General features: G+C 49.3%; 1 protein-coding gene across 3 annotated transcripts in view; it reads left to right on the top strand.

Moving 5' to 3' along the window:
* EXOC6B (exocyst complex component 6B) overlaps positions 1-13,142 on the top strand; it is a 291,841-nt gene that overhangs the window by 268,635 nt on the left and 10,064 nt on the right. For all 3 annotated transcript variants that reach the window (XM_085308226.1, XM_085308224.1, XM_085308225.1), the window contains one exon: positions 11,101-11,213. In XM_085308226.1, the coding sequence (XP_085164352.1) occupies positions 11,101-11,213 (113 nt within the window). The remainder of the gene's footprint in view (positions 1-11,100; positions 11,214-13,142) is intronic.

Here is a 13,142-nt window from a genome sequence, read left to right as displayed (position 1 = left end):
ATCCAAAAGAGGACTTTCCTGCCTTGTCCTGTAAAACAGTCTTTCCCAAGTCAGATAGCACCTGCTCAAACTGGGCTTTTCTTACTTTCTTCATTTCTTCTGCCCTTGGTGGTCACCAGGTCGCCGCTTCCCTGCAACCTGAGCTGGATGCAGTTTTAAAACCGTTTCCTCTGGGCCGTCTTTAAACAGCGCCCTGCGTTGTGGCAGGCATCCGCGCGCTTTGGAGCCGGATTTATTTTGAGAGGTTACACTGTACAGGTGTCAAGTTTGCCAAGCCACAGGGAGATCGCCACAGCCCGTTATCGCCTCCTGTGCCCGTAAATTGCTTTACGATATGGTGATAACTCTGTGTACACATCGTAAAACATCTCTCTCTTGCATGATTTATGCTTTATATGTTACTGTAAAGGTGATTGCTCAGGAACGATGACCAGATAGTCTCCTTTTATTTCCTGGAGAGCCAATTGCAGTGCTTGGTATCTGAAATCAGGCTTTGTTTATACCTTTCCAAGGCTTTGACAATAAGTGCAAGGCCATCCAGAGGTTAGTGTGACACCGGGTAAGGAAAAGCCTTTGCTTTGTTTTCAGATTCCTTGTGAGCTTTTTTTTTTTTTTTTTTTTTTTTTCCCTATCTGCAACAAATAGCCATAAATCCTGCCGTTTCGCTCCGGGCCCAGGGCCACGCTCTTTGTTGCCCTACTGCACTGCAGAATGAACCGAGCAGGTACAGCATCAGGATTAAATGCTTTAGCAGCGCTCTTTACTTCTTCAACTTTGGTTCCTCCAGATGCCAGTCCTCTCAGTTGCACTTGTTTGAGTTAAAGTATGTTCTGGGATGTTTGGGCCTTGATTAATTTTATGTCATGTTCTAGTTACCCTGGCTGTCTTCAGTAGGTTCTCAAGATGCCAAAAGCAAATGTTATGTACCTTTCCTACRAGAATGCTGTAATTTTTTTTCCTCTACACATTAACAGTCTGCAAATTTAAAGTACCCAGAATGATTTGCACAGACCAAAAATGGAGCACGTTAAAATAAGCTTGATGTTTTCTCAAAATGAGAGGCTTTTTGTAGAAAAGAGTAAGACATAGCAGGCGGTGTCCTAGAGCAGCCCTTGCATACATTTGGGTTTCAGATCATCTTTGATGCCTGTTTGAAGCCCTGCTTGAACCTAGAGGGCTGCTCCCAAAGATAAGTGGTTAAGTGATTGGAATTAAAAATTGCTTCAGACTAAAAACTGGTTTGTCCTGTAGATGCCAAGAGGAATGGAAGAAGCGTACAAAGGGGAAGTTTTGCCGTGTCTTTTCAACTCCTTGGGTTTACAGTTGTCTCCCTCTTGGAGAGCTTGGTAGACATTTTTCCTGGTTTCCTAATTTCTTTGTTGTACTGATGCATTGCACCAACGTTTTGGAAAAGGTACCAAAAAGCCCCCGAGGCTAGAGGTGGGCTGCATGAATGGGGTGAAAAAGAGACTTTTTTGGAGCAGGGTTGGAAAATAAAAGGTGAAATAATGGATTTTAATTAGGGCCTAGCAGAGAGGAATCCGTATTTTATCGTAATTTCTTAGCCTTTAGAAGCTTAAGAAATGAATTTTTTTCCTGAAGGAGGATGTTACCAAACTSTCTGATTTTTCACCTTCTGCAAAGTTATTTTATTCCTGCGTTTGCTTGTCACCAAATGTTTCCTACCAGTCTTGCCTTCGCTGCTGCTCTAAGTATCCTTTGCCTGTGCTGGGGACCAGTGTGCTGGGAGAGTGGTGCCAGGGCATTTCAGGGACCCGCTCAGTTTGGACATCCCGGCTTTTGCTGCACTCGGGGAGGGTGCACCACTGCCTCCTGGCTCTCCTTGCTCCTGCTTTCTTCCCCCAGTTCCAACCCTGAAGGGAGGTGGTGGAGGGGCTGGGCTGAGCCAGGCTCTGTGCTGCAGGKGGGAACGTTTCCCCATGGAAGGATGGGGTTGAAGGTGGCTTTTTTCCTCTTTGCTGTGATGGAGGAGGCTTGTTTGGAGTACTACTGCTTTCCCCCCACTTTTAACTGGTTTTCCGATATTTAGGGGAGTCTCTCCTTTGGGAGTGAGTGATGAGTCATTAACCTTCTCCAACTGTCCTGGTCTGTAACAGAARTACCTGCAGTTTCCCTGTTCTTTCYGGAAGTTTGCCTCCAAACAGTTGATTTGGCAACACGGGTCAGGCAGGGCAAGTGAGATGCAGGCCCACAGCTGAGGTTCCTGGAGCCTTCTGCTTCGCTTAGGAATTGCTTTCCCGTGCTCCCCATTTTCTGAGGGATGTTTCTTTGGGTGCTCTTGCCCTTCTTTTTCATGCCCCTTTCTCCCATTGCTCAGCTGCACTTTGGCACTGCTTGCTCGCCCAGGCAGTAGAGAAGTGGGCTCTCCTCGACAGGCAGCAGCAGCCCCCGAGGCACCTGCATGCAAATCTGGTTGCTTCAAAGACTAATTATCTGCAGTGCGAGGATGGYGAGGAGTCAACCTGAGCCTCTCCCAGGCGTTGCAGCCCMACTTCAGCCCCTGCAAGGGCGGACRCTCCAGCGGCGGTGCCCGTCCCACCGGGCTGCATCGATGCACCAAGAGCGGCAGTACTTCTGAAGGCGACAGCTTTGCTCGGGGAATGAATCCTCCTTTGTGCCTCCTCAATGGCAGCGGTGAGAGTTATTCAACGACGCTCCCTCGAGAGTGCTTTTCCGAGACGCTTTCATTTCTGCTGGCGACTGCCTGGTATCGTCTCTTTGTCTCGTTCAAGCTTGTAAGGGTCTCAAGGGGAGAAATCCCATCGTCTTCGTTGCTCAGCAAGCACCAGGCAAACTTGTGAACCTGCATGAAGAGCCTGATGAATATGAAAAGTTATTTTTATGCATGCAAATTGGCTAATGAACCCAGTATTTCAGAGTTTGCTTCCCTTCTTTTGTCCATTCGTAAAACCCCTGGTCTAAGCAGTTATCACTAGAATTGGTGGATTTTTCTGAAACAGCAAAATCCCAATGTTTTCAGACCAAGTATTTTTAGTGCCGTGGTGTTTTCTCAAGCGGTGTTGCACAGTGTGTTGCGATGGCCTGCGGAGCTTGGGATTTCCCTAGAATTCAGTTCAGCTTTCCCTGCAGGCAGAACTCCAATTAATGACTAAGGCCATGATCCTGCACCATCAAAGTCAACAAGAGCGTAAAGAAGCAGAGAATGAAGCTGCTCGGGACTTTCCAGGAGCCTGTGAGKCTGTCGCAGTGGTGTGACACGTTAATCCACCGCGTTCCCACCCTTGGGTGTTGTGCTGCTTTGCACCGGTTCGCTTGAGCTCTGCCTGGCGTTTCATGTCTCCTTCATGTGGTTTGGTAGCACAGGTTCACAGACTGGTGGGGAAACACAACGCGGCAAAACCGTGTTCAACCAAATAGGGATTTTTTTGCCGTCAGTACTGAAGTGGCCATCAATCAGAAATGCAGTGTCTGTCAGGTGAAAATGTAATGCATGTGTAAAATTTAAGTGAGACTCTTGGAATAAATATCTTCTAAAAAAAGTAAATGGTCAAACCATGCAATTGCACCAGAACTTCAGAGTGAATGGGAAGCCAGAGATTTCCCTCTCGATAAATGATGAGCATTCACATTTCTGGAAAACCAGAAAACCTTTCTGCACATGCAGAGCAGACCAGAAGCCTTCTGAAGACCTTCTCCTGGAAATCCGATTTATGAAATACAAAAACCTATAAACAGGCAATAAGACTACTCTGAAAATAATCCAAAATGGGCAGATTAGGGCTTTGTTGTCTTCTTACTCTATGACATTCTGTCCCTTCTGCCTTAAGTTCTTCTCCTGTTATTTCCAAGAATTATTTCACTTGTACAAAAATAGGAGGAGGCTGAAAGATACAATTGCAGCCTTGATTTTCAAAATAAATCCAGTTAAAATGCAAGGTGAAGGGCTTGGGATTATTTTTCTTGCCTTCAGCTTGCATGTTTAGGTGGAAGGACAGTTGCTGGGGCAGGACATTTGCCCAGGACCCAAGAGAGAGCTCATCTAAGCATGGCATTTTTCAGCCTTGAGGAGATGCCCAAGTAGGGTGGACAACCCTGCTCCTCTGATACAAATTGATGGCCAGAAGAGAGGTCCCTCTCTCTGATCCGCCTTCCACTACAGACAGCTCTCTGGCTAAGAAGACAGGTCTGGTAAGCACCTAAACTGGGGTGAGGTTAGTGTTGCCTGCATTCCCCACATGCTCGTTCCCCTGCTTGTCACAGTGCAGCCATTGCATGAGGTTATGAAGGGTGCTACCATGCTCAACGTGCACTGCTTAGAGCAAAATCATGGTTTCCAGTGAAAACGATTACTAATCCACTCCTGCTTTTGTTTACACCATGGTTTTATCCTCTAGTCTGTTCATGAGTAGATGAACAGCTCCTGGTTGCAGCTCCTGGTGCCTTTTCTTCTTGGCAGTCCTGTTGTCCAAACCCCCATCTCCCCACAGGTTAGCATATTTATTTAGGTATTCCTTTCCTGCAGGGCTTAATTGAAACCTCCCCAGAATAAATTATTATGAATGTACTTGCCTGTGGCTGCCACTGCTGGAATCTCTCYGGGCTTTTGGGCTCTGCTGCAATTGCCCATTGATGGGTGGCAAGGGCTGTCCAGCCCACCGTGGGTATGGTTGGTTTGCAAGCTTAGGCATGGGCAACCTGGTGGTTGGCCCTGGTTCAGCTTTGGGAATTGCTYGTGCTCCTCGAGGTCCACGTGCGGACTGGCCAGGCCTTGCCCATGTGAGTTGAGGTCCTGCGGAGTGGCTCGTCCCACCGTTTGGGCAGGTGTGCCCCTGGCACCGCCARCACCGGGGCCAGCTCTTCCAGACACCTGTCTGTCTCCCACTTTCAGATGCAGCGAGTCAGCTAGAATAGCTTCAGCTCAGCGCGAATGCGAGAAATCCGTGATAATTGTGTTTGAATTTGTTTGAACAGGTTAACGGATTCGCTGGCTAATGCGCCGAAGCTGTCTTTACCTTTTCATCCTGTTGCACGTGCGTGCRCGCTGCTCATATTCTATTTATTCATTTATTTATTTAATAGTGATTATTACTCTCTTTGGAGGGCAGGATCACTTCATTATCACCCGTTCCCCGCTGCTGGAGGCTCTCCCACTCACGCAGGTTTGCGTGGGCAGAGGGGGGTGCTTACCAAGCCGCCTCGGTGCTCTCTCTCATCGCTCTCTGAAGATCAAAACCTCGGTGGATAAGAGGGCAGAGGACATTTCTCGCTCAAATTGTGGATTTTTACTATATTGAAGGCCTTGAGCTGAAGCTTGACCTTGAAATGAAGTACAAGTTAGTTCAGAGCATTTCCTTTTTTTTTTGTTCTTTCACCATCCAGTTACCGTGTATCTGCAAGACTGCTGTGCCAGTTCGCCTCTGGTGATGGATGTTTTATAAATATAGCTGGTCTATGTGTGAATTTGGCCTAGCAAAGTCGGGAAGTTAAAAATAAAAGGTCTGGGGCACGGGGGAAAGCATGGAGGTGATGACAGCTCTTCTGACTTTCACGGGAACGACGTGCACGGCTCTTATGCAACCCTGTCCCTTCGGCAGGGATTTAAAAAACAGAAAGTTTGCTTGCCAGAGGAAGATTGGGTTTCCAGTTCTGGCGAGGCTGCAGACTGCCCTCACGTCTTGGAGCAGCTTAGTTTTTTGGACAGCTGCTGTTCACTTTTAGTTTGGACGAGTTTTCAATCGTGCTTCAGCGGATGTCACCTTGGGTGCAGTCTCATGTTGCGTCCAGCCCTGCAGCCTCCTGCTGAACGGGGAGGATTGCATGACCTCTCCCCGTTCAGCTCAGAGRCCAGGTTTGTCCGTGACCCCAGAGTACTCGGTGCTTCTCATGTGGCACCATTTCTTGATGGTCAAAAGTGTGTGAGTGCAAGTCCCGGGTGCCCCGGCTGTGGATGCGCAGAGCGGCACTGCATCAGTGCAGAAGGGGAAAAGGGCAGAGCTGGGAAGGCAGGAGGGTCCAGAGGAGGAGCTGCAAAGGCCCGTGTCTCATCGAGTCAGGGAATTTAGGAATTTTTATTTCGCATATCATTCCTGCAACAACACTTGGCCTTTGTGGCTCAGGCTTGGGGAAGGGGAGAGCAGGAAAGGTCCTTGGGGCTGAAAGGCAGGACAGATTCTTTTTGAGTAGGTTGGTCTTCACCTTGGAGAACACGAGCCTTCTTTTTCTGCCATCTCCTTTAATTCTACGTCCTTTTCTCAAGTTTGTGTGGCTTGGTGCCATTTTGCGTAGCGTAATTTTAGATTTTGCCTGGTGTTCCAACACTGCTAGCAGTAGTATGAAGATTTGAGCAAGTTCTTTGGTTGTTGAAGGCACCAGCTGAGCTGGGAGCACATTGCACCCCAAATTCCACACCAAGGAAGAGCTGTGCCATGCAGCCACTTTCTGTTTCTCATCTTTCTCTTCAAGAACAGCATTACMTCTTGTCTCTTGCTTTTGGCTTCAGAATAATTCAAAGTCGACCCTTTAGTTTGTTTATGGGATCATGGTTTWCTTGGCCAACCCGGTTGTCAAGTTGTGTAGCTTGGGCTTTGAGGGTTATACACGACCATGAAAAACTTAACTCTCTCAGTTGCCTCTGGTGTGTCCTGGTGTCTTTTGTGATCGAGTCAGCTCTGAGCCAGTTTTGTTGCCTCAYGGACTGGTCAGATTTTTAGATGCAAACTCAAACTGAAGCTGTCGTACATCACCACCTGGGTTCGTACAGCRCCCGCTGCGATCTTGGTGCAAGTGTGCAAATTGTAGTGCTTGCTTTGATGTCGTTCCAGGAGAGCTGGCAAAGCTCACAACCTCTGTTATGAATCAGTTTGGATTCGCATTACGCTATTTCTGGCTTGCCTGGAAGAATTTTATCCAGATTCAGCGCTGTCGTCTCATGTCAAAGGGAACACAGTGTCTCGCGTTGGATTTAATCTGGAGGAGACACGCTTGCAGAGGCATTGTCGTGTCCCAGTTCCCTTGGCCACAAGCACGCTGTTAGATTGTAGCCATGCTTCCCCTGTGCTTGATGGAAGGACTGTAAAAACATGCTGTAAAATAATCTTTACTTTGAAGAGCTTGAGATCATGGTATTACAAGGGAAATGGAAAAGTGTTTTGAGTGTTTTTTTTTTTTTTTTTTTTAACAGAGGTGGAACTGAGGTAGATGGAGAGAAAGTGACTTTGGGCCCTTGCAAAGTGCAGGCTGCTGCCGGGCTGGGAGCGGATCCCTGGTCCAGTTCTTTCATCCCAGCGTCTCCTTCCCCGCGTTGCCGTTTGAGCAAGACAGCTCACGTTCCCCGAGGACGCCGGCACTGCGTTTTCGTGCCCCCCGCCCCTTGCGTTTTTGTCCTGGATGTGCGGTGGAGGTGGAGGATGTGAACAAGCGCACGCAGTCGGTTCCGCTTGCTTGCGGAGACGCGGTGGAGGTGGCATCGGCGTGCGCCTGGGGGGCGCGCGGGGAGGTTCCCCGGGCAGCTGAGCTGCTTGTGGTTTTCRGTGGATGTGTGCATAAAAACAGAATCTCTTTCAGGACCTTCCTTTTGAAGGCATGCTCAAACCTTGCTTTCTTCATTTTTATAAATATATACGTGAACATCTATACCTGCCCCATCCATGTTCTTTTGCAGAGAGTACACTTTCCTCGCCCCCGGGAAACGGTTTCTTGCAAGCTGCAAGTTTGCCGTCCTGCTCTTTGCACACAGCGCGTCTGCAGCTTTCTGAGCTTATTGCACTTTAATATCATCAGAGTAAAAGCTCTTTTTTTTCCTCTTCTTTCCCTTTCCCCCCAGTGCACGCGCTGTCGAGTTTGATTTATAGCCTTGAAAAGGAGACTCTTTAGCTTGAAGAATTAATGGTATTTGCATATTTTATTCTGGAATCCCCCCTGGAAGGCCCGCCCGAGCCCTTGGAGGAGCTGGGCTGCCGGGGGCCTGCGCGCAGAACTTTTTTTCTTTCCTTTTTTTTTTTTAACTTTCAGATTTAGCTGCAGAGGTGAAAAGTTTAAACAGTAAAACCAATAAAACCACATTTATGTGACAGATAAATCGTTTTGAGACGGCTTGCCCTGAGCTGTCAGGCTCCCTGCTGCAAGACTTCTCCCCGTCGCCCCTGAAGGAATACCCAGCGCTGCTGTGTCCACCRCCCGGCGAAGCTCTGCCGCCGGCCACACACCAGCAAGGCCTCCAAACGGCGCTGTGCGAGGAAGCCGGAGCCCAAAGGTGCCAGCCTGGCCAGCCCCGGGGACCCTCGGGCCCGCTTAGCTGGCCAGATGGATGGGGATAAACAGTTGTAAAATACACAGACTATCCATCACTGTCACGAGCTGGCTCCCGGGATTCTTGCTTGCCGAGCGTGCTGGGAAGGTSCAGGCTAGCACAGGGTGAGGATGCATTTAGGGCAGGTCGTCTTCGTCGCGTTTCTTTGCGCTCTCGTAGCAATGCCAACAGCTGGAGCTGCCCGGCTGCAGGAGAGCCCATCCATGGGACGCCCGGAGATGCAAATCCCAGCAGCATGGAGCAAAACGGCCAGGTGCCAGTGCCCCACTCGGTCCTGGCATGGGGAGCAAGGGGCTCYGCTGGCGGCTGCCCCACCTGATGGAGGAGAACTGCATTGCTTAAACCCAGGGGACAGAGCAAACACTTCCATGCGATTGAGAAGAGCCCCAAGGCCTCTTCCATCTCCTTGGTCCACTTTTCGTTCTCACCTCACCCTCACCTTTGGGGCTTTATTGCTGTGAGCCACTACACGGTCCCTCCGGTGTCCGGACGTGCCCATTATATGGGAAATCATTGTGCTCTGCCGTGTCTGACAGGTGGACATCAGGCTGCCAGGGCAAGGAGTGCTCTGATTTAGCCCCTACGATGACCTGGAGCTGTCGACCAACCTTGCTGTGGGAGTTTCGAGCCTGATGTGCCAGGTGGAAAAAGCCCGGGAAACCGCCTTTCCGGCTGTCCCTTTAAGGGCCCTTGAGCGCTTCCCGTTGGAAAAGCTCCTGCAAATGATGTGCAGCTCCAGCGCGTAGTTAACACAAGGGGCCCCAGCGCAGACCTCCTGGGCAAAGCCTCGGAGAAGGGCGAGACGGAAAAGCCCTCCGAGGTCCCGTCTAATCCGTCCCCCCTGCCAGGGTGGGCGATTGTTCCCCGCCGCTCGCTTTCTTCGCTGTGACCTACATAGTCAAAAAGAATCGTGTTGCACATTTTTGTTTGGGACCTCGAGGTCTTCAAGGAGCCAAATCCCYGGCTTTGTGGGGTGGGCCGCGTTGTTAAACAGGGCTCGCGCCTCCAGGAGCACCATGGAGACGCCGCCACAATGAGCTCTCTATGGGCCGCGCTTCGCTGCCGGACAGCGCTGCCGGATGAAATAGCCGAGCCGCTCTTCGCGGGGGCTCGGCAGCGGGCGCCCGGCTCGCGGGACGGAGGGAATGAAGATGTACATGCACTTGGCAATCGGGCCCACGATAGAGCGGTCACAGGAGCTCTCACCGACAGGAGGCTGAGGGATGGCAGGGAAATGCAGCCACTCTTAATTAACTTGTTTTTTACGGCTTGGATTAGTGCTGCGCCTTTCTTTAYGTCTCCCAGTTTCTCTGCTATGTCCTTATGGTTGAAAGAACCTGGCTAGGTGAAGAGGGATGTCCTCTTAGGGAGAAGAAAGTTTAGTGGGAGAAAGCTATGGGAGGTATTAATTTATYATTGCTGCTTTGGAAAATAGTAATGAGGGCAAGACGATGAAGCCCTGCGTGTAGGACAGCAGGCAGCTTCAAAGCTCTTGGTCTGAGGGCCTAGTAGTGTTGTTCTGCCGAGGAGTGACACCTTGGCTTGGGTATTTAAGCCTAGTAACAATCTGGTTTGATTTGGTTTGKTTTTTTTAACCTTGTTATCTTTCTCAGACACCYTACAAGGACTCCAAGGATGCCAGGGGCTGGTGGACCACCAAAACTTGCTCCGTCTAGTTCACTGTCTTGAAAAAATTAGAAGCCACAAGGGAAGTGAAGGGGATCAGACTGGGAAAACTCAAGCTTTGGCAGGGTGGACAATATTGCTGATGACAAAAGCTGGCCAAGTTATGCTTACAAAAGACAGAAGCATGAATGTCAAGTAGGCGAGATCAGGTGTCAAGTATTTGACAAGAGTGGTCTGTGTGGCTGARGGGAGAGAGAGTGGAGAAAGTGCAGGTGTCCAGGGCAGTTACTCTGGGCAAGGAGGGAGCTTGAAGGAGCTTCTGGGATCCCAGGTTGGAGGGAAGCATTTGGGGAAACTGGAATTGATTCRCTTATTCCTTGCCCGAGATCAAGGGCAGTCCGGGCATTGCTGCTGGGAAGGCTGCAGAGTACACGGGCGCTTTGGGTGCGGTGAGAGCAGACGTATGGTGTAAGCGGGTGCTTGCTTTGTAGACCTGAAGGGCTTCAGATGAGAAATTGCCACCTTAGCTGTCAGGGCTCTGCAGCRGAGATTGTCATGGATGTCTGGGCAAATCTGCCTTTGCCTCCTGCCTCCCCCTGGAGCTGCCAGGGGACTTCAGTGGTTTCTCTAATGAACGGTTGGAAACCACCTGAGACTCCCAGGCTCCTGCTGTAGCTACATTAACCTAAAATAAACCACTGCACTCCTGGATGTCTCTCATCCCTCCCACAGGGAGCTTTGTTCATTAGAGACACTTACAAAGCGCTTTGAAGATGTTTAAGAAGTCTCACTGAGCATGATGAGAAATATTTGTGACCCAGCTAAAGTGGACCAGATGGTAATTTGGGGACAGAAGAAATTATCTATAACTTTAACCRCAAAAGTGCTCTCCTACTATAGTTTGAAGCGTCAGGACGCTGTGGTTCTTCTGCGACTCTGCCACTGACCTCCTCCAGGTGTTTGATTTCTCACTTGCACACGTAGCACCTCCATTTCTCCCCTAAAATAGAGGTAATGTGCAGAAAGGTTGTGATATGGTTGAATTAGTTAAAATTATAAAACATTTTGAATGGTTTTTCTGCTTAATGGCACCTGTCCAGGCTTTTTGTCAAGTTTTAGGTAAACCTGCACTCCAGCCAACTTTTAAAAATCTCTTTTTGTTTGTTTTTCTGTTTGTGCTGCAGCTTTTGGATCTGTTTATCCAGTGGGACTGGTCAACGTATTTGGCCGACTACGGGCAACCCACGTGCAAGTACCTTCGTGTGAATCCCACGACGGCCCTCGTCCTGCTGGAAAAGTGAGTGCAGGTCCAGACAATCTCTGGACAGTTTTCAACYCTGTCTCGCTTTAAGCAAGCGCGTCTCAGCCATGCCTTTCATCAGGTACGCTGCCTGGACGGAGCAGCCTCAGGGAGCAGGGCTGCTGGGGAGCCTACCTTCAAGGGTTTCACCCCTACATCTGCAGTGGAAGCTCTAATAGGAAAGTCTTCCACTGTGCAGAGGTGTTTCTGAAGCAAGACCCCCAATATTGTTTAAAATTGGTAGCCTACAGCTCTCTTCTGYGGTTCCATGTGGAAGATTGCAGACTAAAAGCCCAGCTATGGGACAGGTTGCTGTTAGAAAGGACAAGGTCTGTACTCTCAGGTAAGCATGAGTCTAAGCCTCTTTGAAGTCTAGACTTGCCCAGGGTAGTTTATATGCAAGCAAATGCTTTGCACAGCTTCAGCCTGAGGAGCAGAACCTGAACACTGGCCTATGGCATAGAATCATAGGATCAGTAAGGTTGGAAGGGACCTCTGGAGCATCTAGTCCAACCTCCCTGCTCAGCAGGGTCACCTAGAGCRTGTTAGACAGGGTTGCATCCAGGTGGGCCTTGAAGATCTCCAGAGAAGGAGGCCCTACAACCTCTCGGGGCAACCTGTGCCAGTGCATCAGGACACTTCAGGTGAGCTCTGCTTGTGTCCTCTATGGGGATTTCAAGATCAGCACAGCAGGGAGCCTTTGAGTCATGGTTGTAGCCAGTCTTGCAAGCCAACAACATGGATGGAAAGTTCATGAGTTATGAAGGGCATGCCCTGAGTACATGCTCTAGAGCACCTCGCAGTAGCCTAAACTCAAGATGCCTTGGTCCAGCAGCCAAAATAGCATTTCTGGCTTCTCTTTAAAAGCTATAGACAGATGTTGGCCAGTATCATCAAGAAAGCATTGAGGGAACGCATCAAATGTGCTTCRCCTGTGTATGCTCCTCTGCAGGGCAATAGTGCCAGCTCTACCCTACGTTCCTTGTTTCTTTGGAAAATCCCAGCCCAAATGGTGGATTCACATATGGGGGCAGCGCATTTGCTTCAGTCCCTAGCAGTGGGATTCACTTCACTCATTGCTTCTCTAAAATATAGTTGCGATTGGAGGGACACTCATCCTGCCCATTTCAGGAGGCRGCTCAGGTGACACCTTCTCTGGTAGACCTCCATGCTCTTACTGGAAGGAACAGGCCTACTCCTGTCCCTTCACTCACAATGGACTTCACAGCTGGGCAGCTGTGAGTGAGTCATCAGCTGATCTGACAGCAAAGTGGCCTGCCAAAAATAATAATTAATAATTTTCCAAGCAGCTCATGCTGCGGCTGCTCCGTTGCTAAGTCTTCCATGGAGCAAGGCAGGAAAGGCATGGCCTCCTTCTTTGGCAGTAGTTTCCAGTTAGATTTGTTCAGGTTGAACAGGAAAGCAAATCCCTAGGATAAATTTGAGTTGTTCTCCTGTTTTTTGAGGTAGGTATCTCATTTTTTTAGGGTATGAGAATATCTAATTGTGCATCAATTCACAGCATATAAATGTTGTCAGTATGGTACACAGGGACCGAACTGATCTAGCTGGTGCTTGGAAAGCACTTTTGTGCATTATGGCATTATTTGTATGTATGCATTGTGTAGTATGATACATGTACGCACTAAGTATTATTTGCAGCATGACAACCATGATCTAAAARCCTGCAGTATATTCAGGCGTTTGGTAAAATGGTAAACAACTGAGAGCTTGGACCCCTGGCAGTCAGAAGAACTGGGGTCTTGGAAGCAGGCAGGCAGTTGGGACTGGTAACAGCCAGCTGGAAAGACTGTGAGGAGCAAGGAGGCAGCTCCCTGTTCCCGGCACTGAGCTTCGGTTCCCTGTTTTTTGCCCTTTTCCCCAGGTAGTGCTTGAACACGAACCATCCGCACTCTGTGGTGTTAT

The sequence above is a fragment of the Rhea americana genome, unplaced genomic scaffold, assembly GCF_003343005.1.
Source record: "Rhea americana isolate MKP2758 unplaced genomic scaffold, rheAme1 scaffold_270, whole genome shotgun sequence".
Classification (NCBI taxonomy): Eukaryota; Metazoa; Chordata; class Aves; order Rheiformes; family Rheidae; genus Rhea; species Rhea americana.
Note: the sequence above shows the minus strand (reverse complement) of the source record. Positions and strands in the feature narration are given on the sequence as shown.